The sequence below is a fragment of the Gymnoscopelus microlampas genome (assembly GCF_963454915.1).
Source record: "Gymnoscopelus microlampas genome assembly, chromosome: 1".
In the NCBI taxonomy this organism is placed as follows: domain Eukaryota; kingdom Metazoa; phylum Chordata; class Actinopteri; order Myctophiformes; family Myctophidae; genus Gymnoscopelus; species Gymnoscopelus microlampas.
Window position 1 is genome coordinate 18,647,658 of NC_139962.1, and position 26,641 is coordinate 18,674,298.

General features: G+C 42.0%; 1 protein-coding gene across 1 annotated transcript in view; it reads left to right on the forward strand.

Moving 5' to 3' along the window:
- The window catches only part of LOC311050480 (protein diaphanous homolog 3-like), a 380,395-nt gene that overhangs the window by 218,449 nt on the left and 135,305 nt on the right, over positions 1–26,641 (forward strand). Inside the window, exons 22-24 of the mRNA XM_084064564.1 lie at positions 4,321–4,560; positions 14,107–14,236; positions 21,603–21,729. Of these exons, the coding sequence (XP_083920690.1) occupies positions 4,321–4,560; positions 14,107–14,236; positions 21,603–21,729 (497 nt within the window). The remainder of the gene's footprint in view (positions 1–4,320; positions 4,561–14,106; positions 14,237–21,602; positions 21,730–26,641) is intronic.

The following is a 26,641-nucleotide window of genomic DNA, read 5'->3' on the forward strand; positions in this document are numbered from 1 at the left end:
ATACACTCCGCAGAGTATAGAGTTGCCCTCCCTGTCTTACTCTTAACACAGGTTCTGTTCTTCTGTGTCAGTCGACTTTCCTTTGGAGGGAGTGCTGGATACGGACCCTCCCAAAAACAGCGGTTGTTTTCAAACTACTATTCCATTTTTTTTGCACAACGAACGTGCGTCTTCCTCGATGTTGGCAGGAATTCCTGTTAGACGACTTTTTTTTTTGTGTGGCTGGCGGGGGTCTTTGAATGGAATAGAAATCCCTCATCTAGAATTTAAATATGGGTTGTCAGACAGTGGAGATGGTTATTTCAAGTTGCCACAATATTTACCTCTGCGTGTGTGTGTGTGTGTGTGTGGGTTGCGTGTGTGTGTGGGTTGCGTGTGCGCGAGCGCCATTTCATTATTTTGTGTAACTGTCTGTCTCCTGTCGTTTCTCTTCTTTCTCTTTACCTCCCCCCGACCTAACACCCCCCCCTCCCCCACACACACACGCACACACACACACACACACACACACACACACACCCTCTAACACTTCCTACTCCATTGATGATGCCTTCTGACTTCGACAAGAGTTGTGCTCTGCAATAATTGGTTTGCTGTGCTAGAGATGTTTATACAATAAAATAAAAAAGAACAGGTGGAAGTGGAAAACAGTTAACTTATTTGACACTTTTATATCCTAGAGTGTTCATTTAAATCTGAGAGAGGACAAATGTACCCTTAACCGTATTTTTTTTTAAAGGGACCCTTAAGCAATATCTATCTAAAAACCTCATTTTATATACACCCATTATATTTGATAAGAATTTGAATATTTTGAACTCTGTCTACCTACAGCCAAATTATCAACACATTTATTTATTATAGAATTATGTCCAGTTATTTGTCCAATATTCATATTATCATCACGTTATGCACAATGCAAGAAATGCCCTAAACAAAAATGTATTCTACTGGAAAACGTCCCTTAGGATGAAGTCAGTTACGTTTGGCAGTGGTGACCATTGGTTTCCAAAACGTTGTCCAGAAGTTATAATAAATGATATACAGAAATATTGTTTATGGACATAATAGCTTATTACATGTACATATAACAGTTTATTGTGATATTTACTGCCTCTGAAGTGATCTGAGGGAGTAAACAAATAGGTACTTGGAATAACATTGAACAGTTTTCTATGAGTTGTTATTGTACCTCATTGTGCATAATTTATGCTGATTAACCACCATAAACATTCACACTGGTTACACTGCAAATAATATAAAAAATAAACACAAGGTGGATGACCTCCACTCGCTATGTCTGCTAATGCATTCAAATATGCAGATTATCTTATTACATATGCACAATACAAGTAAAACATTTATGTTTGGTGCACCTGATTATTATTATTATTAGGATCATCCCTGTCTATAAGTAGCTTTGTGTGTGTGTGTGTGTGTGTGTGTGTGTGTGTGTGTGTGTGTGTGTGTGTGTGTGTGTGTGTGTGTGTGTGTGTGTGTGTGTGTGTGTGTGTGTGTGTGTGTGTGTGTGGTAAAAACATTGAAACCTATAAGTCTCTTTTGCAATGTCATTCATCTTTGTTCCCGACTTGCATCGTTCTCGAGTAGGGAACTATCACTACTAGAACTAGTAGTGAAAGTGCCCGTTAGTTGTGAAAATAGTTTTGTTGATCGGCTATTTTCCCATTTCCGGGACACTGTTATATAATAATTATTAAGTGGCTAATCAAACGAATCGATTTAGTAAAAAAAAAAAATAGAAATGTGTGTGTCCAACACATGATTAAACAATAATGTCCTTCTCCATTATTTGATCAATCGAAAAAGTAATCAATAGCATAATCTCGAAGAAAATGATCAATAGTTACAGCCCTATTACTATTTTAGCTGTTTGTCGTATGTGGGCAGAAGTGATCATGGGTACACTTATTTTGAGTGTGGGCGGTCTGTTTTTGAGTGGTGCCAACCACTCCTATATCTGACTTTGTCCGTGTGTCCGTATGTATGTATGTCTGTCCAATAAACAAACATTGATGTCTGTCCAATAAACAAACATTGATGACAACATCAATACCAATACAGGGCTCATCAAAGGCACCACTCTCTTCACACAGGATGTGATTTTTTTTTAGGCTGTTTGGCACTGTTCATACTTTAATTCTGCTGGGGAAAGATTTGCGATATAGAACTAAATATATGTACCTCTTCACTTAGCTATATGATTCCGCCATGCTAAAAGCTAGTGAACGTCTCTGGCCAAACTCTAATAAAGGTAAGAAAGTAAGAAACATAACAGAGATAAACGGGAAAAATAGAATAGAGTTGATGCAGAAATGTAAGACTTCTCTGTGGCTCCTCCCCTCCTCCTCTAGAAAATGCAATGTCTAAAGCAGGGGTGATGCAACTTTGATGATGGAGAGGGCCAATATATTTCCACACTCACTCCAGAGGGCCACATTGCATACAGTATACTGTCTGGCAGACACGTCTTATCTCCGTATTTTCACTTTTTTCATAAATTAATTCTGTATTTTGCCATTCTATGTCACACAAAAGTAGCAAAAATAGCAGATGTACAAGCTCAAAACGCGTCGCAACGCGACACGTTTTGAGCTTGTAGATCTGCTATTTTTGCTACTTTTGAATTGGAATCCCGAATTATTTTTTTTTCTATTTTTGAATTGGAATCCTGAAAAGTAACATTTTTATTTAATTTCAAATGCATTTAGTTATACTTATGTTAACTTTATGAACTTAAATACAAATACATTGGACATTAAAACACAATAGAATTTTAATTCTAGTCACAAAGCTACTAATATAGACTGAAGTAATTAAAGCGGGTCAGGTTTGCATGTTTGAAATTGTAACAGCTGAAATCAATAATATCAGTATTCCGATATTAACCTGCGGGCCGCATTAAGTGAAGGTGAGGGCCGCATGTGGCCCCCGGGCCGCCAGTTGCCCATGTATGGTCTAAAGGAAAAGGTGCTCGGTTCTTTTCTCATTACAGTATCATCCTCCTTCTCTTCAGTGCTTTCATAGAAAAGGGATAGTGTCATGGTTCACATGGTTCACCCACAACATTGCATTTGTTTACTTTCTTCTCCTTTGCACTCTACTCGTTAATTCTCCTCACAAGGAGAGATCTATGTCTTTACACTGTTTTATTTTAGTGCTCTCTCTCTCTCTCTCTCTCTCTCTCTCTCTCTCTCTCTCTCTCTCGTAGTCATTTGATAATGTTACAGTAGCTATAATTAAACCCTTGATGCAGGACATCATACCACAGAGCCAGCTGTTGTGTGAAACAGATGATCTCTTCACCACCCCACACACACACACACACACACACACACACACACACACACACACACACACACACACACACACACACACACACACACACACACACACACACACACACACACACACACTGATTGTTGTTGTGACCGGGCCCTGGGCTCAATGCAATATTTTCCAATTTACTGTAATTGTGTGTGAGTGGTAATCCAAGGCAGCCTATTGTATATTGCACCCCTCCGCACTCAGCCCTATATGGACACTAACTCAGCAATTAACTTACCAGACCCGGGTCCCAAATCAAATCACTGCCAGCATCTATTACTACTGGCCTAGCAACATTTTGTTGGCGCGCTGATTGCATAAATGTGTTTTAAATTGGATTGGCTGAACGGCACAAAGTAAAAAAAAAAAAAAGCATGATTGTAGTTAACCTATTAAGACCGGGAACGCATCTGTGTGTCATTTTAAGATTTCTTTGGGCTATTCAAAAATAGCAGATATACAAGCTCATAGCGCGGCACCGAGTGCCGCGCTACGAGCTTGTAGATCTGCTATTTTTGAAAATTTTTGAAAAATTGTGCAAATCTTTGAATATATATATATATTTTTAAAGCGAACATTTGTAACTCAAATCTTTGCTTCCGGGGGGTCCCTGTAACAACATATTTTGAGATGGGGGTCCGCGGCCAAATACATATAATTTTGGGGGTCCTTGACATGAAAAAGTTTGAGAACCACTATAGCAACATATATATATATATATATATTTGTTTTTAAACTGTTAGGATTTAGAAGACATTTTATAGAATCGGAAACCTCAGGCCTTAATGGGTTAATATAGAAGTTTGACTGTGTTCCCCCTCTTTCTCTGCATCATTTCCTCCCATTCGTTTATGTCCTTTTATCTCTGGCCCCTTCCCATTCTCTCTCTCTCCCCCTCCCCTTCCCCCTTTCTGTGTGTCTTTGCATAATGTCCGCTATACTCTCCTCTCTCTCTCTCTCTCTCTCTCTCTACAGATGAGCAGCGTGAAGCGCCTTCGCCCTCGCCTGGGCCACATCCTCTTCCGGCTGCAGCTGGAGGAGCAGGTGAGCAACATGCGGCCGGACATCCTGGCCGTGAGCGCCGCCTGCGACGAGGTCAGGAAGAGCCGCGCCTTCAGCCATCTGCTGGAGCTGGTGCTGCTGCTGGGCAACTACATGAACGCCGGCTCCCGGAACGCCCAGTCGTTCGGTTTCGACCTCAGCTCCCTGTGCAAGGTGACACAAGAGAGAGAGAGACACCTCTTTTAGTTATCTGATCTTTCCCTCCATCTCTTTTCCCCCCACCAATAATTATAACCCATTAAGACCGGGAATGCAGCACGTGTGTCATTTTTAGATGTATTAGGCTATTCAAAAATAGCAGATCTACAAGCTCATAGCGCGGCACCGAGTGCCGCGCTATGAGCTTGTAGATCTGCTATTTTTGAAAAATCGTGAAAATGTTTGCAAATCTTTGAATTTATGTATTTTTTAAAGCAAAGTTTTTGTAAAATGTTTTGTTCAAGGGACCCCCCAGATGCAAAAAATTGAGATAAAAATGTTCACTTTAAAAATATATATTTTCAAAGATTTGCATAAATTTTCATGATTTTTTCTAAAATAGCAGATCTACAAGCTCATAGCGCGGCACTCGCTATTTTTGAATAGACAAATAAATCTTAAAATGACACACATATGCGTTCCCGGTCTGAATGGGATAAAGTACATGATGGAAGAGGGTAAGCTCCATTTATGAGGGTACACAATAAAATCTTAACGGTCCCGTAACAATCAGGGTTTTACTGTGTACCATCGACTTAATGAATATGGTCTTTTTTATCCTAGGAGACACAGGCTGAGTTTAGTTACACTTTGTGGATAACCTTGGATAAATGTGTCCTATGCGTCTTTAGAAATGTTGGCCCAGCTATACACTAAACTAATCAGTGTTAATTTAAAGGTAGGGTGATATTTTTCTTCTTCTTGTTTTTGTCGTTAAAAAGGTTAAAGTACTATATTCTGATAGTAATCATTGCTACAGAGCGTTTGTTAGGTCACAGGGGTCTCTCCAGCTCTTTAGTAAACAGAATATAGTACATTTTCAGGTAGGTGACAACATTTAAGCCAATCAGGAGAGAGCACTGAAAAAGCATTTTCTGTTTAATAAAGAGCTGGAGAGACATGGAAGACTCCTTTTACTGAACAAACACTCTATAGCAATGAATACTATCAGAATATAGAGCTATTTAACACTTATTTTAACCAAAGTAAATCAATTACCCTACCTTCAACTCTGAGAATGTAAAATTGCATGTCACGCCTTTATCCAAAGCACTTCACAATGTGCTTTACGATTACCATCACCCAGTCTCTCACACACACACACACACACACACACACACACACACACACACACACACACACACACACACACACACACACACACACACACACACACACACACACACACACACACACACACACACATATTCACACACTGGCGGCAGAAGAAACCATGCAAGGGAGCAGATAGGGGTTCAGTGTCTTGCTCAAGGACATCCCAACAGTAACCATAGGGGGAGCTAGGGATCGAACCGGGAACCTCCTGAGCCACTGTTAATACTTAGACTTCTACTGTATAATGGCCTTCAGGGTCCATTTTTGTAATGCTCCGAGTTAAAGTCATGATGAGTCATTCTGTTTTAGCGACACCCCTTGTTGCTCCGCTGTCATTACAGCGTTTGTCTATACGGAATGAACACTGAAAAAGGAACGCTCCAAGGTCCTGGAGTCTGAGGATATTTTGGAAAGCAACAACGCATAGTCAGAAACTTTATTTATTAACGTTGACATACATTAACCCATTAAGACCTGAGGCCGATTCTACAAAATATTTAGAATTTTCAAAGATTTGCAAAAAGAAATCCAAAAAATCCAAGCTCATAGCGCGGCACTCGGTGCCGCGCTATGAGCAGTAGTCGCAGTTTCTAAAAACGTTTTAAACAGCGTTCAGCGTTTAAAACATCACCGAGATAATGGCGATTTAGCGGAAGCTTTAGAGCGGCGGCGAATGGGAACAAAAATCTTCGATTGACATTCATCTCCGTTTCCGGGTGTGCTACAATGAAATGTGTCACTGCGAGAGAGAGAAAAAAAAAGACCACTTCGCGTAGATCTACGCGACTGGCACGCCGCGCTGTTATTGCTCTGCCTAAAGGGGAATTTTGTACCACGGTTTTCTTACCTTTTCTATGTTATGATATCTTAGGATGAATGGTACAGTAGAAAAATGTCATAACTCCATCACGGGTCCGCCACAGCTTAAAAAGTAGGCCTTGCGCTAGATTGCATATTTTGATAGCTTTTTTCCCCCGTTTTTTTGGTGAGATTTGACGTTCATAGTGACAGAACACTATGCAAAAAAAAAAAAAAAAAACTAAGTCTTGCTTTTCTTTTCTTTTTTGGTTGCATAGTGTTCTGTCACTATGAACGTCATGAAATGTCAGATCTCACAAAAAAAAAAAAGCTATTAAAATACGCGATCTAGCGCAAGGCCTATTGACGCACGTTTTAAGCTGTGCCAGACCCGTGATGGAGTTATGATTTTTTCCTACTGTACCATTCATCCTAAGATATCATAACAGCATAGAAAAGGTAAGAAAACTGTGGTCCAAAATTCCCCTTTGACAGTATATGGCCTCACACACTTTCATCCATCAAATATTTGAATGACGATGTGAATCCAGATTGAGCGCTGCTGGCAGGCTGAACAGGATGTTTCTGTATCGTTGTTGTTGTTGTTTTTTCCTGGCATTCCTGCTTTACAAAGTATAAATTAGAGAGTGCCAGGAAAACTGGGACGGCAAGGCGGGGAAGACATACATCACATTTTGCGAGCTGGAATTAAGCCCATGATGAAGAACACATCGTGAGACACAGCAGGTCCCAGCAATCAGCTCGTCTTGCATGTCTCCTGTCTTATCACGTACAGGATGAGTAGATTGCCTGGAAACAGGGATCACGTCATCACTGCTCTCCTCTGTACACTCTAAAGAAAGAAGACTTTCCCCTCCCTGATCTACTACTGATTTACTGTCATATAGACATGTGTGTGTGTGTGTGTGTGTGTGTGTGTGTGTGTGTGCGAGTATGACCACACACACATTTTGCATGCACATGTTCTTTTCTTTTTTTGCAGTGTGGTTTCTCAGATATACACACACATGCTTGCGCGTGCCGTATTGTGTGTGTGTGTGTGTGTGTGTCTGTCTGTCTGTCTGTCTGTCTGTCTGTCTGTCTGTCTGTCTGTCTGTCTGTCTGTGTGTGTGTGTGTGTGTGTGTGTGTGTGTGTGTCAGTGTTGATTTTGTCGACTAAAACTATGACAAAAAATGTTGGTCGACTACGTTTTCTATGTCTGCCAAAAACTAAGCTATGAAACTAAGCTATGATGACTAAAGCTAAGACTAAATATATTGACAATTTCGTCAACAAATAAAAACTAGACTAAAATGTTAGTGAGGGACTAGTCTGGGAGACTTCGCCTCAGAGCCTGGACAGCAGGGGCGTGGCCACTGCGTTCTGATTCAAATCAACAGCCAATGAAGAAAAGGGGGCGGGATCTACATGCAGTGGGTGTTGCATGTAAATAGGAGCGACGGGAAGCAATTTCCCCTTGAGAAATTGCGGCCGCCATTGTTGTGTACTGCTGTTTGCCTCTCATCGGACTGTTTAGACGAGTTGCACAGCTCTCAGACCGGTAAGAGGCGTGTCCGCTCAGATTCTGAGCGTAAGTTACATCCCGTCCACAAATACCAGGGGTTTTGGCCCAGAAGTTTCCTCGCCCCTCCCGTTTGTATGCGAGAGCTGGCGAAAACTTCTGGGAACTCAGATTAGTGAGGGCCTAGTGGAGAAGAGATCTAGTAGAACTAAGACAAGTCATTTTATGTTTGGTTGCGCTCGGGTGTTGCGCTCTGAAAATAGCAGATCTACAAGCTCACAACGCGTCGCACTGCGACGCGTTGTGAGCTTGTAGATCTGCTATTTTCAGCATGCAACCAAGTGTAAAATCAGCTATTATGACGCCATCAAGGCACCGCCAAAATACATTTTAGTCGACGAAATCGACTGTAGATTTAGTCGACTAAAACTAGACCGCAACTAAAACATTTCAGATGACTAAGATATGACTAAAACTAAATGGAATTTTATTCAAAAGACTATGACTGAAACTGAATCCATTGCTGTCAAAATCAACACTGTGTGTGTTTGTGTGTCGTGTGTGTGTGTGTGTGTGTGTGTGTGTGTGTGTGTGTGTGTGTGTGTGTGTGTGTGTGTGTGTGTGTGTGTATGTGGTAGTGCGTGCACATGGGGCGCGGGGCTGGTTCGACCGTGCACGCGTGCACCACCAGTGTTTTCTATTACTGCCGTTGTCTTGCTTTTATGTCACCTTGGATGGTGGCTAGCGTGGCTCCCTATCGGTGTGCTGATCTAAAGTGGCTGCTGTGATGAGACGTTTTTGTTTGAAACTGTTTCATTTGATTGAACACTATCAACCCTCAACCGACTGCCTGGGCCACTTCTATATCTGCTGGCATCTATCAAAGCAAAGCCAAACCCAGGAAGCACTTTATTGTGCTTCACCTGCCCACCCCAGATAACTGAAGGCTAAAGCCAGGGGGGCCCTTTTTTTGTGCGCCGACGCACACTGCAGGACTACAGCAACAATGAACAACATGCTTAGCCCATTAAGACCGGGAAAGAATCTGTGACTTTTTTTAGATTTCTTTGGGCTATTCAAAAAATAGCAGATATACCAGATATTGTAGATCTGCTATTTTTTGAAAAATAGTGCAAATTTGAGCAAATCTTTGCATATATATTTTTTTTTAAAGCAAACATTTTTAACTCAAATCTTTGCTTCTGGGGGGATTCTACAAATGTCTTCTAAATCCTAGTTTAAAAAAAAAATCATGTCAAGGACCCCCTTATGTGAATGTTGGCCGCGGACCCCCATCTCAAAATATTTTGTTCCAGGGACCCCCCAAGAAGTTGTAACAGAGTTAAAAATGTGCACTACAGAAAAAATGGTATACACACATTTTCACGATTAAAAAAATAATAATTGCAGATCTGCTATTTTTGAATAGCCCAAAGACATATTCAAATGACACACAGATGCGTTCCCGGTCTTAAAGGGTTAGGGGAGGGGGGAGGCTTGGAAAAAAAGCGACCGTGCCTGCTGTATACGGCGAGAAGACAAAAAAGTGACAAAGATTAGTCGTTCTGTATTATATTGGGGGGAGGGACTGAACAGAGCATAATCCCAGAGTAGGAGACCTCCACTGGTTACGTTAGAGCTGTGGGCAACCTCACTGCAGTTTCCACAGTAACAACCAAAGCACAGCCATTCATCACTACACCGTCACTCTGCTCTTCTTAGAACTGGGTGCTCATGTTCTTGGAAAATATATGTGGACACACACACACATACAGTACAGTACACACAGTGCATGCATCCGATACACTGTGCTGCCGTAATTGTAATAATCATATAATCACATTCTTCTCTTCTCTAAGGATTATGGTTTGTTTTTAGAGCCATTCAGATGACTTTGACTTTGTTTGCTCTTGTACTGATTGGGAAAAAGACTCCATGGTTGTAACCAGGCGTCCTTTCTTTCTTTCTTTCTTTCTTTCCTTTATTTATTCAGGGGAGCCCACTGAGAGCAAGCTCTCTTTTTCAGGCACGCCCTGATAACAGCATATAACACATATAAAATACATACATAATGAAAATAACAATAACAAACATTTGAATCATATTACAATCATCACAGATGCAAAATAAACAGTGTTACATGAAACAGGTGCAGTTACTATGAAATGTGTCCTCGAGAAGTACCCTAAATGTCTCTATTGAGACCAATCGCTCCAGTTTCAGAGAGTCCTGAAGTTTGTTCCATTTGTGTGGAGCATAATACCTGAAGGCAGTCTTTCCTTGTTCACTTTTCTTACGTGGACTGGTATATCTAATGTTTTTTTGTGAACGTGTTGAGTGTCCAGAAACCTTTGGTTCTAAGAGCGAAGATAGGTATAGAGGAAGCTTGCCACACAAGGCCTTATAAATAAAAAAGAATACAATGTTGCTCTCTGTCCAAAGGCAGGGTATGCAGAGAACAACCTCACCTCCATGTCTGTCTTCCAAATGTGACAGCTTAATTCCATGGCACACTTCACAGCCCCACAGAAATTGCTGCCAGTCCAATCGGAGAGAGGCAAAAATGTATTCATTGTCAATTATGAGTCCCATCCCTCCAAATTCAACAAAAGGGGGGCCCTCTCTGCGAAGCAAGCACTTGATGCTTTTGAAACGAGAGGAAAACGGATATGAAAATAGAGACGAGAATGCATTTGATTAGAGCAGATAATAGAAACATGATTAAGCCCAGCGGGGCTGCGCACACTGCTGTTTTCCAATAGATCACCTAGAGAGATACACAGCAACACTCCACAGGAGGGACGTGTGGAGAGACTATACTGAGAGATGGAGTGAAATTATGCTGTGAAAAGGGTTATGATGGAACTCGGCTAAATTGAAAAAAGTGTGTGTTTGAGAGAGAGAGAACCGTATTGTTAACATAATAGTGGCCATGCTGTAGGTTACTTTGTCACAGTGAGATGTGTAATTAATTAATTATCAACATTAATCAATTAATCACATTAAACACATTAGGTGCCAGAGTTTTATTAAAAAAGTGACGTTGAGTGCCAGAGATCTCACCGTTTGTAACGCTACGCTGTTTACAGCTGTAGACTCCACGACGAGCACCCGATTGTAAACAATACATATGCGTGCACGATGGTGGATGGTCCTGGCTAACGCCTGGAACAATGACATCTCTCACGAGAGTCACCATGGCGGAGTGATCTCGGATCGAAAATGAGTCGTTTTTCCCCACTGTAAAAAGTTGAGGAAATATGGAGTTTCTTTTGCAAGGAGATAGAATGGGAGCGGACGGGAGCCAGTTTTTTTTGGCACGGTGATCCATCTGTCCCTTCCTTCTCAGAGTCACCGTGGGTGATTCCAGAGCTGCGCTAGCCCCCCCTTGTGGAAAAAACCCCCCCAAAAAACGAAAAGATTGATTTCACGGAGATTCCCGGTTTTGGCACCCAATGTGTTAAAGGAGGATCAACACCATGAATTTAAAAAATAATAATAATATTTAATATCATATATTTTATGTCCCTCAAACGTTTTTCAAAAGGTTTGAGCCTAAATCAAGCCTCAGATATATTCATTCCAACTAACTTCTCTCTGGCTTATAAAGCACTTTCACCTGCAATACCACATTGTCCTGTTTGGCACTGGGCGCTATTGAGCCAGTTTGTATGCATGTTATCTCCATAGACTGTAAAAAAGAATGGACAAAGCCACTCCCCTGCTTTCTACAGAACGAAAATGAAGCCGATAGTTCAGGAACATGCATTCTTCCATCGTTAATATATACAGTTGGCCACGTCCGGAACTCAAACGCTATTGGTTGAGACCAGACACGTGACCAGCGAACCGGAAAACACCCCCAAAAATGCTATTGGTTGGGTAGCTTGTCAATCAAGAGCGGGGGCGGGGAATGAATGCTATTGGTTGTGTAGGTTGTCAATCAAATCATCCCGCCCCTCCTGGAGCATAGCCTACTTTATCGTCAATTTTAGAATAAATGGGACCATAATTTAGCAAAACGCATATCATGATGATTGAAAGGAGACTTTAAACTAGCAACTGGAAGCATATAGAATTTATGACAAGTTTTATTACGGTAAGAAAATCTAGTCTAAAGTTTGTCAAAAACCCATTCACTTGCGCTAAAATAAATTCTTTCTGACACTTCAGGTCGGCGCAGGGTAAAACAGCGCCACTCTGGCCATTCATAAGCTTCCGTGTTGGCCTCATCGTAAATATCCAAGCCTTGCCCCTTGGTTATCTCCTGGTTCTGTGTGAAAAAAGCCTTTTTTGGTTGGAACTGAAAAACGGGAGGTATTGTACCCTGACTGAGGGTGCAAATCAGTTTGGTCTGTTTTGAGACCAGTTTACAGAAAACCCCAGATTTGCTGTGAAAGCCTGAGTGTTCAAACTGGGGTATTTTTGGGGATAGAAGAGAGGATTTTAAAAAGTTAAAATTAATGGTGTAATTTGAGCCTTTAAATGGTAAATGGTACATTTATATAGCGCTTTTATCCAAAGCGCTTTACATAGATTGTGCATTACATTCACCCATTCACACACACATTCCTTGCGGCAGAAACCATGCAAGGCACCACCAACCTGCTCATCGGGGAGCAATTAGGCGTTCAGCGTCTTGCTCAAGGACACTTCCGATACTAACTCTGGGGGGGGCCCGGGATCGAACTGGGAACCTTGCGGTTCCCGTTGGGCCGCTCTACCGGCCACTCTACGCCCTGAGCCACTGTCGCCCCCACTTAAGCCCTGTATATTTGATTATGCTTAATGATTAAGCTTACAGCTTATGATGTTGCTGTCGGGTGAAATGGGCATAGCAGTCGGATTGGTGATTGTCCATATATGCCTGTATATGGGAGTAACGGTCATATCGGCGGTTCTGGACAACCACCTATCCCACGACTCGACACTGTGCACTTGACTCCCTCGGGTCTTCTGCGACATGCGTGCCAAGTTTTAACCCTTTAAGACCTGAGGCCGATTCTACAAATGTCTTCTAAATCCCAACAGTATTCTGAAAAAAAACGTATGTTTCTATATCAGTGGTTCTCAAAAATGTCCATGTCAAGGACCCCCAAAATGACGTGTATTTTGCCGCCTGCCGACCCCCATCTCAAAATGTTTTGTTCCAGGGACCCCCCACAAGCAAAGATTTGAGTTAAAAATGTTCGCTTTAAAACAATATATATTCAAAGATTTGCACACATTTTCACGATTTTTCAAAAATAGCAGATCTACAAGCTCATAGCGCGGCACTCGGTGCCGCGCTATGAGCTTGTATATCTGCTATTTTTGAATAGCCAAAGTGTAAAATAATGCTTTTTTTTTAGCTCAAATGAAAAAGTGACACAGACAGATGCGTTCCAGGTCTAAATCGGTTAAGTTGGTCAGTCGGGCGGTTCTCGAGATACGTTGGATATCAGGCGGATATTTGCACAGAGATTCCGTGTGTTTGTTGTAAGAAGATAGAAGGCATTGGGACTCTGATCAGGCAGGGCCACATGAAGTCCAAGATCAACATTGGAGCCACACCGTTCCCCTGTGGATCCTGAGAGATCCACACGATTAGATTCTTTTTGGCTACTTTCAGTTGGACCAGAGATTTGTGGGCATGCATTTTGTACAGAAATTGGAAGCCAGTCAATATAAACAATCTACAAGGAACGCAATAACATCCAGAGTCATCACTACTCAGCAGACAATCTGTACGCCTCGCTAATGTGCCAAACAATAAAACAAAGCTCATTACTGGTCTATGGAGGGTGTTAATGTTCCTTGTTTTTTAACTTGATGTTAAAAGTGAAGTTAAAAACTAAACAAAAAACTGCTTTTCCCCCCAACTTTAAAATATATCTACACCTCCTAAAGATTCCTGGAAAAAAAAACAAAAAAACAATCATAATGATAATATAATTATTAATAATAATAGCACTCTGTGAATGCAGCTTTAAACTCGTTTCATCTCCCTTTTTTCTGATGTCTGAATGTTGCACGAAACACTGCCATGTGTGTGTGTGTGACACCTTTGTGTTTTCTCCTGCAGTTAAAGGACACTAAGTCATCAGACCAGACGACCACGCTGCTCCACTTCCTGGCGCAGGTGTGCGAGGAGGAGTTTCCTGATGTCACAAAGTTTGTGGATGACCTGGAACATGTGGATCGTGCAAGCAGAGGTAATACACAGACACTTTGCAGAATCACACACACTCCCCTAATTAGGGTTTGGCACACAGCCTAGTTCTATTTTGCCACAACAGTTGCAATCTATTATCGTCAGAAGATGAAATAGAAAAGGTCCTGTGTATCCATGTGTAGTACTACAGTATACATCCACTAGCTGAATGTTACTCTTGATATTTGAGCGAACATGTGTGGCCCCTTGATAAATGTAACCACCCAGCTACCGCCCACGCTCTGTGGGTTTATCATCGTGTCATTACCGCAGCTATTTTTGGGTTCTTCAACTGACAAAAGGTGATGATTTCTCCTCACCGTCATGTGTTTTCCTACCTATTCAAATGAAAATGTCTTCCTTAACTAGTCTATGTGGAAAGAGAGAGAGAGAGAGAGAGAGAGAGAGAGAGAGAGAGAGAGAGAGAGAGAGAGAGAGAGAGAGAGAGAGAGAGAGAGAGAGAGAGAGAGAGAGAGAGAGAGAGAGAGAGAGAGAGAGAGAGAGAGAGAGAGAGAGAGAGAGAGAGAGAGAGAGAGATGCATACAGTACATACAATAGCTGCCAGTATGACATTAATAAACAAAAAAAAGGATAATAATAAAATTATCCTAGTGTATATTAATAGTATAATATACTCTATGATGCCTGTTTGAATTTAGACATTAGGCACCATGTATTTTTCACTGACAAGTGACAACGTAAAAGGGGGATCCAGACACACATGGTGTTGTGACAAACATTGGTATGTGTATATATGCACTGGCATGCATGCACACATACATTATAAATGCCTCCTACTCTACCTATAGGCAGAGATATAGTAACATTCGTGCCTGAGTTGCTGGTGCATGTTACCATCAGTTGTACTTCCCACTATGTACACGTTCAGACTGCTATTGTACTCGCAACTTTCTGGGGATTTCTCCTGGAGGGGATGCTTGTTAAGAGTGATGTATTTTGTGTGTGTGCGTGTGTGTGTGTGTGTGTGTGTGTGTGTGTGTGTGTGTGTGTGTGTGCGCGCGTGTGCGTGTGCGTGTGTGTGCGTGCGTGCGTGCGTGCGCGTGATGCATCAAAGCCATATGCTTCTTTCTTGTACTGTGTGCCCAGTATGCCTAGCATGAGTTTTCCTCATACCCTATTTTGCTTTTGATGCACACATAGCCGCATGTGCACACACGTGAGCGCTCGCGCGCACACACACACGCACACACACACACACACAGACCGGGAGCTCAGGGTATAGAACAGTCATGTTCTCTGTTCATATTGCTGTGGACTACACATGTGGAAGGATGGGAGAAGAAGTGTCTCAACAGTGCCCTGTCTGTCGCAACACGTTTCCGTCTGCTCCACTGGAGTTGTTGTCGCTCACTGCTCCCCCTTCCAGCAGGAGGGAGACAGAGACGTCCGATGAGGAGAAAACTTCGATGAGGGGAAAGATGAACCACCGTCTTTTTTTCTGGACCCTCGCTTAGAAGGAACTGTGCAGTTCTGCACTTTACCGTATCTCCTCCAACTGTTGTGTGTGAAAGAGACACATTAACCCATGGGAACGCATCTGTGTCATTTTTTAGATTTTGTTGGGCTATTCAAAAATAGCAGATCTACGAGCTCATAGCGTGGCACTCTGTGCTTGTAGATCTGCTATTTTTGAAAAATCATGAAAAGTTGTGCAAATATCAGTTTTTTTTTACATTTGTAACTGAAATCTTTGCTTCTGGGGGTCCCTGGAAGAAAATATTTTACAAATGTTCGCTTCATAGATTTGCACAAATTTTCGCGATTTAACACAAATAGCTGATCTACAAGCTCATAGCGCGGCACTTGGTGCCGCGCTATGAGCTTGTAGATCTGCTATTTTATCTGCAAAAACAAAGTATCCAAAATAGCCAAAGAAATCTAAAATGACACACAGATGCGTTCCCGGTCTTAATGGGTTAAGGGTGTTGACCCTGGATCTCTCATGAACGCCCCGCCCCCCCACATCCCCTTCCATTATGCCCTTCAAAGTGAGGACATGTGTATTTGCATGTATGGACATCTCTGTCTCCACCCTCCCCTGTCTCTTTCTCTGCAGACCTTTATGAATTTGAATTCTGTCTCCTATTTTCACATCCGTGCATTCGAACACACTCACAGACACACTCACACATGCCATTTATGTTTATTATTATTTAAAAAAAAACACACTCACACACTGTTGAGTGGCTTCTTTTTCATCAAATCTGACAGCCATTCGGGAGCCTCACACGGGCCATGACTAAGTATAGATCTGTGAAACATTACTCCGGCATTAAAACAAGGTTGGATAAAGTAATGATTTGCACAAGAGTCTCTGCCTTGTGGTGATGGTTGGCACCCCCCCCTCACAGACCCCTGTGCTTATAGAAACAAGGATAGCAGCATGCTTCATAAGTTCACCTTGAAGGAGCCGCTGCACTGCGTTGGCCTTCTTTCTTCCAGGTACACAACAATCATTATTCCTTCTGCCGCACACAGACACACACCACAGGTGGTCTTGGGTAATTACACATGTTTTCTTACATGACACTGAGTGTGGTCTCGAATCAGACAAACAGAGAAACAGATTAATTTGCCGAACAACAGGATGTAACTTTTTAAAACGCCTGCTGTCAGCGAACCCCAATCATGATTGGATTGAGACAGAACAGAACCTTGCCCGTTGAGAGGTAGTTTTTGTGGAATACTAAATAGATCATGATAATTTGATACCGCCATTGATTGAAAAATGTGCCGTGCGTCCTATAGGTGGAGGTGGGCTGAATGCTTGCAGCTTTGAATCGACTCTATTGACGTCATAATTCATTAAGGTTGTTTAGTAGGAGCCCCCATTCATCTGGTTTTAAGAGCAGCTAATGTAGGTAAGAGTTATTCATACATGATCCGTCTAAAGTGAAACTGTTCCTGACCATCTTGCTAATTTTGTACTTTGTCGTTGCTGTACGCTCGTGTACAGCAATAGGGTGTTTCTTTCCACCATACAGGGTTGCCCCCACCTCTGGCATCACATTGTGTAGTCACAAATGGCCTCTCGCTTTATCAGGCTCAGAAGTGGATGCATGTTCTAGTCGGTTCTCATTTACAGCACGGCAGGTTTGCAGAATAATAAACCGATGTCAATGAGGGGTTTGACCTCTACAAATATTCCCATTATTATTCCTCTAAAGCATCCTATATCTATCTCTCTATCTCTCCTGGTCCGCCGTGGCATTCAGGCCCCTCATAAAAATCACTCACCCAGGAACGCACAAAGAGTGAGAGAGACAATGCAAGAGTGGTTAGAGAGGCTGGGAATGAGAGCTTTTCTCTTTTCACATTGATTAGTCGTATTTGCAGTTCTTAGTGAATACTGAATTGCACACGTTCATATGGAACGCATCTGTGTGTCATTTTTCGATTTATTTGGCTATTCAAAAATAGCAGATATACAAGTTCATAGCGCGGCACAGAGTGCCGCGCTATGAGCTTGTAGATCTGCTATTTTTTTTAAATCGTTAACATTCGTGGCACAATCTTCGATTTATATATATATTTAAAGCGAACGTTTGTAAAATGTTTAGTTCCAGGAACCCCCAGAAGCAAAGATTTGAGTTACAAATGTCCACCAAAAGAAAATCAATATTTGCAAAACTTTTCATGATTTTTCAAAAATAGCAGATCTACAAGCTGAACTTGTATATCTGCTATTTTTGAATAGCCCAACGGAATCAGTGTAATCCGTTCCCTACATTCACTTTATTTAGCAATGCAGCGAATGCACACAAACAAAAGTTGCTACACTCAAACTCCGGCCTTGTCCTATCCTCCATCGATCGTGGGTTTTCTTTCTTCACCTCGGACTGTCCTTGTTGATATTCTCCCCAACATCCGTGGTAGCTCCCACTCATACAAAAGCCTGTGTGTGTGTGTGAGTGACTGGAGGACAGTATAGCGAAAGGGGAGAGAGGTTTGATTGTCTCTCTCTCTCCATGTCCATCCATCAACTGGCTGGGCCATAATCATTCCTATCAACAGACTGTCTTCCTGGCGCTCTCCCATTGCTGTGCCCGGCCCACTCTCTCCACTCAAGGAATATTGGTATCTTGGTTCCTCACAGGGGCCAAGGCTCTTCATGCAGAGAGAGAGAGAGAGAGAGAGAGAGAGAGAGAGAGACATTGGATTGAGAAAGATGAATTACAATGGAAATGATGAAGCGGGTTGACATGTTAGAGGTTTTGTGTTTACCATAAGTTCTCTATGTCAACCTTATTTATTGAGGCGATGTGCCAAACAAATTATGCGTTTGTTTGTGTGTGTGCATTTGTATTTATATGTGTGTGTGTGTGCATGTGTGTGTGGTCAGGGGCTGGGGGTGTGTGTGTGGGGGGGGGGGGGGCTGAATAATTGATTGTTCAGTAGAGAGCTTCATAATTGAATTTCTGATTGCAATTGATTTTTTTTTCTTCCCTACAATTTTTTTTTTGCTGGACTGCTAAAGGGACATGCTACCTTTTACATTAATGATTTTCTTACCTTCAAATGTACCGTTCCTTACAATCAACCATGTGCTGTTTCTGTGTTTTAGTTCTGTATCTGAATTAATGCACACACGTCTTTCCTGCAGAGAAACCCCCATTATTTAGCGCACTTTTATTATAGCATATAAATACCCACACACATGACCATGCACAAATAATCAGAAGCTTTGAACTTTTAATGTCGGTCAAAAGAAAAGTGTGTTCTACATAAGCTTAGAATATTTTCCCATAAATTTACTTTTTTTTGTTCATGTTTACATTCGTTACCAAACTTACCTGAATAACTGAATAATCGGCAGCTAAGCCTCACGCTGCCGTCAAGATAAAGTTTGACTTTAAAATGCAGCAATTAAAAAAAAAAAAACCCCGGCCTTGCTTATCAGGTTGTTTAGTTTGTATTTTGTATTGCAGTAATATATAGTAATTTGAGTGAAAACAAACCGTAGTCTGGTTTTCATGAGGCTGAATTGCCAATCCCTGGTTAATTTCCAACCTCACTGAGTGTATTTCCAGTCCACTTCTTTTTAACATGAATGGCAGTAAATGGAGGTATGGACTAAATAAACATACGGTACAAGCGATCTAAAATATATATATATATATATATATATATATATATATAGTTTTATATTTGATATGTGGCCGAAGTTGTGAATGTATGCCTTAGCTACTCTTTTTTTTTATTGCCTTTATTAAACCAAGTTCATTGAGAGTCCTCATTTACAATGACCTGGGCCACATCGCAAAAACTAAAGAACATGAAATGTGCACATCAAATTGTAATTTTATAAGTGCATGCATGCATACATACAGGCAGATCATTTTACTCATGCTTTCTCCCTGCTTTCTGTGTTAGATTTCGTTTGAAGCTTTTCCAGACTACCAGGGCCTCGCTCTTTCCTACATACTGTAGACACAACCAATCAGTGTTGAGCCTTGCTCTATGAATACTTTTCTGATTGAAACTTGGCAAGGCACAATGGCCTCAGTGTACTGTAGAGCCAGTCGAAGGCCTTCAACTGTTACGGTCAATGCATGTACGGAAGCAAGGATGCAGTGAAAAAATGAAAACCCACATTTTTATTTTTTAATATTTTTTTCTCAATCAGCAGAGGGAACAAAATAAGTTTGCTCACTGCTAGTTCAATGAGTTTTTTGATTGATTGAATATTTATTTGGCAAATAATTTAAAACAGCACAATTGCATTTAAAATACTTTGTTCATGAAAGTCCTTGCGGTCTTGTTTCCAATGAGGGCCTTGGTATTCAATTCATAGACATACAGTAGTGGCACCACAGTTCAAATATCGAGTATAGCATGCACATGTGCCGTACACATTTTGCCAGGCCATAACTCCCAAAAAAAAACATTAAACTAGAGATGGTGGGGCAAAGAAATGTTGTTTTTATTGTATTTTCTACAGTATATGCATGTATGTAAAATTGTTCTGTGCTAGAATTTCATCGAGAAGCTTAGCCACTTTGAAGACTCTTTTTTTTCTTAATGCCTGCATTAGGATCGAGGGTGATTTTTAAACTACTTAGAAACTAAGCAGCTTATGACTTTTTGTCAGGCACTTTCTAATCAGGGTAATTTAAACCATATGTTACATTCAGTGGTTAGCATGAAATGTCAGCCATGACCAAACTAACGCAAAGTTAAGTTGAGTGTGGCTCGACTCTCACACTCACACCCATATGGTGTTATACACCTGTTGATAGAATCCCAGAAAAAGGATTGGGGCTGTTAAAAGGGGCTGTTAAACGGTATTTCACCGCTGCAGGCCACCTGCTGGGTGAATTGATACTTGCTTTGATCAGATGTCTTGTTATTTTCCTATTGCTGGAGTAACACAATTGAAAGCACAACATAAACAAGGGCTCCGTAGGCGAGGATGACACTTGCTCACTTCATGCCAGCAAGTGTGTCATGGTGCCATAATTGTTATTTTGTGTCACCACACACGCAGGGCTTACATGGAAGACGCACACAGTGCAATAAAGGTGGATGCACCGTGGATGCATATTCACTTGGATGTTTATTTTTCAGTTCCAGTCATTGTTTATTGCTGCGGTGTTCCTAGCATGCTGGGAACCTACTACTGTAGTAATAAGCATGCATTGCACTGGCTTCTGGAAAATTACAATGTATTTGATTTTGTACCCAGGGACGTGCACAGATAGACTCTAGGTGGTGCTGGAGCACCTGCCCTCTTGACCAGAAGTGCCCTTTTGAAAAAAAGAAGAAAAAAAAAGTTTTTTTCAGTTTACAGCAGGGGTCTTCAACAGCGGGTCCGGGACCCCTAGGGGGTCCTCAGAGTTACTACAGGGGGTCCGCCAAATCTTTATGTGATATGATTTTTCTTTATACCATAACCACTCGAAACCTAGCATCCCTTTTCCTGAGGAGAACTTTAGTCAAAAATAGCAGATCTACAAGCCCACAACGCCTCGCGCTGCGAGGAGTTGTGGGCTTGTAGATCTGCTATTTTTGACAAAGAGGTATAGGTGTAGAGGGAAAAAAAGAGCAGACCAAGTAAACCAATTCCCCAAAATGTGCGTTGCAATTTTCTTCTATAAATCTCACACTACTAAGGCAGCCGGCGGTTCCGTGCGCCGCGTAAGGTGCCCTTTTTTTTTTTTTTACTTGAGCACCTGCCCCTCAAAATGTCTGTGCACGCCACTGTTTGTACCTGTAATTGACTTGTCTCGTTTGACTTTCTTCTGCATTTTGTGTGCGTTTTGACTGCGTGCCTGTGTGTTTGGCAACACGTTTGTTTGTTTGTTTGTTTGTTTGTTTGATTGTGTGTGTGTGTGCCTCTGTGCCAGTCTCTGCAGAGAATCTGGAGAAAAGCCTGAGGCAGATGGAGAGGCAGCTGCTGCAGCTGGAGAGAGACCTAGAGACATTCTCCTCCCCTGATGACCCCAGTGACATGTTCCACGCCAAGATGGCTATATCCTTTTTACACACGCGCGCGCACACACACACACACACACACACGCACACACACAAACACATGCAGCGCTGCTATCAGGGCAGTGTTCATTGGAGGAGGATCTGGCATTGCTGTGTTAGCATTAACCCATTAATACCTGGAACGCATCTGTTTCACTTTAAATTTCTTTGGCTATTCAAAAATAGCAGATCTACAAGCTCATAGCGCGGCACCGAGTGCCGCGCTATGAGCTTGTAGATCTGCTATTTTTGAAAAATCGTGAAAATATTTTTTTTATATTTTTTTCCGAAAAAGTTTTAGGATTTAGATTTTTTTTTGAAGCAGCCTCAGGTCTTAATGGGTTAAGGGGGGCTTTATGTAGCCTAACGAGCTATCCATTCTCGCACCCAGCGCAGGTTGTGTGGACGGTTTGACGCGCACACGCACACACACGCACACACACACACACACACACACACACGCACGCACACTTCCCCTTATGAATGCTCTCCAATATTGGTCTCGTTTACAGTTGGAAAACAACAATTATGGTGCTGGTAATTATGACTACCACCACGACACTATCACATTGTCTGGTTGGTTGCTGTGCCTGTAGCCCTGGCTGCATGCTGGCTATGTGGACCCATAGACAGCTGTCCAGATCCACATTTGGCAGCGGTGTTTATTATTCAGCGTCCCTCTGAGGTAGTTTGAGTGCATCAGGTTGACAGGTATTTCTCCGGCCCTGTGTGTGTGTGTGTGTGTGTGTGTGTGTGTGTGTGTGTGTGTGTGTGTGTGTGTGTGTGTGTGTGTGTGTGTGTGTGTGTTCGTTCCATAATACAAGGGCAACCTGTGCACACTCATGTTGTTTTGATCAGTGGCCCTATAGTGTTAGGCCCTGGCAGCTGAACCTGTAGTTGGGTCATCACGCGAGTTGTGCACATCGCTGAGGGCTGCTGTAAGATGGGGACGATAGCTCTGTCACCAATAGAGTGTTACATGTTTGTAGAGCATTGGTTCTCAAAGTGGGGTCCGGGGCAGCTTGGGGGGGGTGTTCTAGGGGGTCCCCAGCAAAATGTGATAATATAGCGTCACAATAATGTTAACCTTTTATACTTTGGCTTTTCAAAAATAGCAGATCTACGAGCTCATAGCGCGGCACCGAGTGCCGCGCTATGAGCTTGTAGATCTGATATTTTTGAAAAATCGTGAAAATGTGTGCAAATCTTTGGATATATATATATTTTTGGTTTTACTCAAATCTTTGCTTCTAGGGGGTCCCTGGAACAACATATTTGAGATGGGGGTCCGCGGCCAAATATACATTATCATTTTGGGGGTCCTTGACATGAAGAGGTTTGAGAACCACTGTTGCAGAGTCATACAGACAGACACATGTGTGTGCAAGTTTCTCTCCATTCACATTTAATGTCATTAATTATTATTAGGGGTTCAAAGCCTGAAGGGCTGAGACCATGTTGTTTTGTGCACTGGTGTATTAGTTTTCTCCTCCTGCTGCAGAGATGGTAAATGGTACGCCAATGATTGGATGGTGTGTGCATTACTTAACCGCACGGCACGTACAGCATTGCTCAAAACGAACCTGGCCTGGAACGGATTTGGCCTCATAGTAAATGAATGAGAACGAGTCCATTTGGGATTTAATAGTGTCGGAAACTGTCAAGTTCTAGGCCTCTCACAGTGTTTAACTCCAGTCCATGTTTGCTTGAAACCAGGGTTGCCAGATCTGCTTATTATAATTTCCCCGCAAGATTTTATTTGAAAATAGCCGATCTAGATGCGACGCGTTGTGAGCTTGTAGATCTGCTATTTTCAAGTAGCTGATGTATATGTTAAAGTGCTCATTTGGCCCATAGTCGCTTCTTTTGGGCTGTTTTTCCTAGACCTGGTTGCTTATTTCTCTCACATAATCTGGCAACACTGCTTGAAACCCTGAATCGCCACTTTGCGGATGTATTTTCATGTATTAGTATCATGTTGTAAATGTCACTGAAAGCTTGCAAGGTAACTTCCCTTTTTTTTTGCAGTACTTCACACTGAGATAACGTATCTGTATTTCAGATCCAGACCCAGAAATACATCACATACCCACCTCAAAGTATACGGTGGGAACGTTGAGCTGGCCTGGTAGGAGGCATAACAGGGGGAGAAAGATCAAAACGGGAGCACTGAGATGAAACACAAAGTGCAGAGCGATGAGGAGCTTAGGAAGTGAACGTTATCCCATTCAGACAGGGAACGCATCTCTGTGTCATTTGTAGATTTCTTTGGGCTATTCAAAAATTGTATCGTTTTTTTAGTTTTTTTAATCGTGAATATGTGTGCAAATGTAACTCAAATATATGCTTCTGTGGGGTCCCTGGAACCAGATATTTTTTAGATGTGGGGTCCGCAGCCAAATACATACAATTTTGGGGGTCCTTGACATGAAAACAAGTTTGAGAACCACTGATTATAGCAACATACGTTTTTAAAAAAAAGAAAAGCTGTTAGGATAGGAAGACATTTTGTAGAACCCCCAAAAGCAAAGATTTGAGTTACAAATGTTCGCTTAAAAAAAAAAAATATATATATTAATTTGCACAAATCTTCACGATTGTTCAAAAAAATAGCAGATATACAAGCTCATGGCGCGGCACTCGGTGCCGCGCCATGAGCTTGCATATCTGCTATTTTTTGAATAGCATTGTTTTTTTAAAGAAATCTAAAAATGCCACAGATTATTTTCCCGGCCTCAATGGGCTATAGAAGTGAAGCAAAAAAGGAGGAGAGCCAATCGAAATAGGGGGATACTCAAAAGAATGAAGTGCTAGCTGATCATCGCTGTGGAACAGGGCGCACAGGCCAGGAGGCAGGGAGGGCAGGGAACACGAGTGCACTCCCGCTCATCTGCCATGACTCTCAATTCAGCTGTCCGTTCGCTTCTCCCCCCCCCACCCCCCCCAAACTGCCTCGGCTCCCTGAGCTCCCTGGGCTTGGCCACTGACAAGTCAATCTGGGGGAGCAGCACCTATTGAACAGCATTTACCACAGCTAGTGAATTGGCACTCCCAAACCCTGGGCCCGATTCAGCTGGGGCCCAGACACAGCAAATAGGCCCATCAATTGAACAGTAATGTAGGGGTACAACTGGGGCCAGAGATGCTACTAACCCACACACCTGCTCCGTCTCACGCACGCACGCACACACACACGCACACACACACACACACACAAGGCTTCCTGCTTCTGATTTAGGCCGTAGTCTCTTCTGCAAAGCACTTGTAGTAACAATGGCTTGACGAAATAATTATGATAAATGATTTAACGTTTAACCTGTTGATGAGGTTTTTACTTACATTAGCACAACAGTGTTTTTTTTGTTTTTACTGCATAGACAACTCTGGAGTGTTTAATTAATGCTGAGACCTTACGGGGTAATTTATTTACACGCTCAGATTTACACGCTCGGAATTTCTCTATCGATTCATCTTGCTTTTTCCAAGCCTTTCTTGTTCTGTGTGTGTGTGTGTGTGTGTGTGTGTGTGTGTGTGTGTGTGTGCGTGCGTGTGTGCGTGCGTGCGTGTGTGTGTGTGTATACACATGCATGTATGTGTTTTTTTTTTTAGTGAGTGCAGGTGGAGGATAAGATGTGCTCTACTGCCCTGAGTTTGTCATATCTTCAGCTCAGTGTTGACACAACTGCTGCCTATTAGCCTCTACACACCCGCGCAATCACGCTGAGTCACTCTGCATGCTTTATTAGTTTTAACAGGGGAGCTTACACTTAGGAAGATAACAGTGGTCATAGTTAAATTAGCATGGTGGCGTTGTGTATTTGTACACGCTTGTGTTCATTCACTGTTACTCTGAAAGTGGTAAAAAAAAAAAGAAATGCACCGGTAGAGAGTTTAAAAAAAAAAAAAACACTGGTATGCACAGCTTTCACTTTCAGAGTTAACCCATTAGGACCCGAGGCCGCGGACACCCATCTCAAAATATGTTGTTCTAGGGACCCCCCCAGAAGCAAAGCACACATTTTCAAGATTTTTCAAAAATAGCAGATCTACAAGCTCATAGTGCTGCACCGAGTGCCGCACTACGAGCTTGTAGATCTGCTATTTTTCAATAGCCAAAGAAATCTAAAAAATGACACAGATGCGTTCCCGGTCTTTTATGGGTTAAATTAGCACTCTGGATGTTACTGTGTAGGTAATCTTATATGTCTCGTTGTGTAACAAAGCCTACTATATGGTGGAAAACATGCTGTACTTGAGCATTTCAGCAACACCAGCCCCATCTGTGACCCCTCCCCCGCCACTGTATAGCTCCGTCCGGAACTCAGTAACATAAAAGTGAAGATCCGGCTGTAATTCTTACTTATTTATGAACTTAGCATCAAACAATGTAAAGGTAGTCCTGGAATCCCACAGATGTATGTCGTTCCAATGCTCTTGTTCAAATGAATCAACGGGTTTGAAAGAACGTTTCTATTTTAACCCATTAATACCTGGAACGCATCTGTGTCACTTTAGATTTCTTTTGCTATTCAAAAATATCAGATATACAAGCTCATAGCGCGGCACCGAGTGCCGCGCTATGAGCTTGTATATCTGATATTTTTGAAAAATCGTGAATGTTTTTTTTTATTTTTATTTTTTTCAAAAAACTGTTAGGATTTAGAAAGTTCTTAGAAGCGGCCTCAGGTCTTAAAGGGTTAAAAGCCGCCGCCAACCTTTATGCGGAATGTAAAATTAGAGGCACAGGGCCTAATCAGGCCCTAAATGTGTTTCTTGACATTTTCCAAATATTCTCTTTTTTCTCTGCCCTTCTATGTATCTATTGATTTGTTCACTCTTCAAATCCTCTGTAACCTATTCACTCTATTGTGGCTCCTAGACTTTCATCTCCTTCAAAGGTTTGTTCACCTTT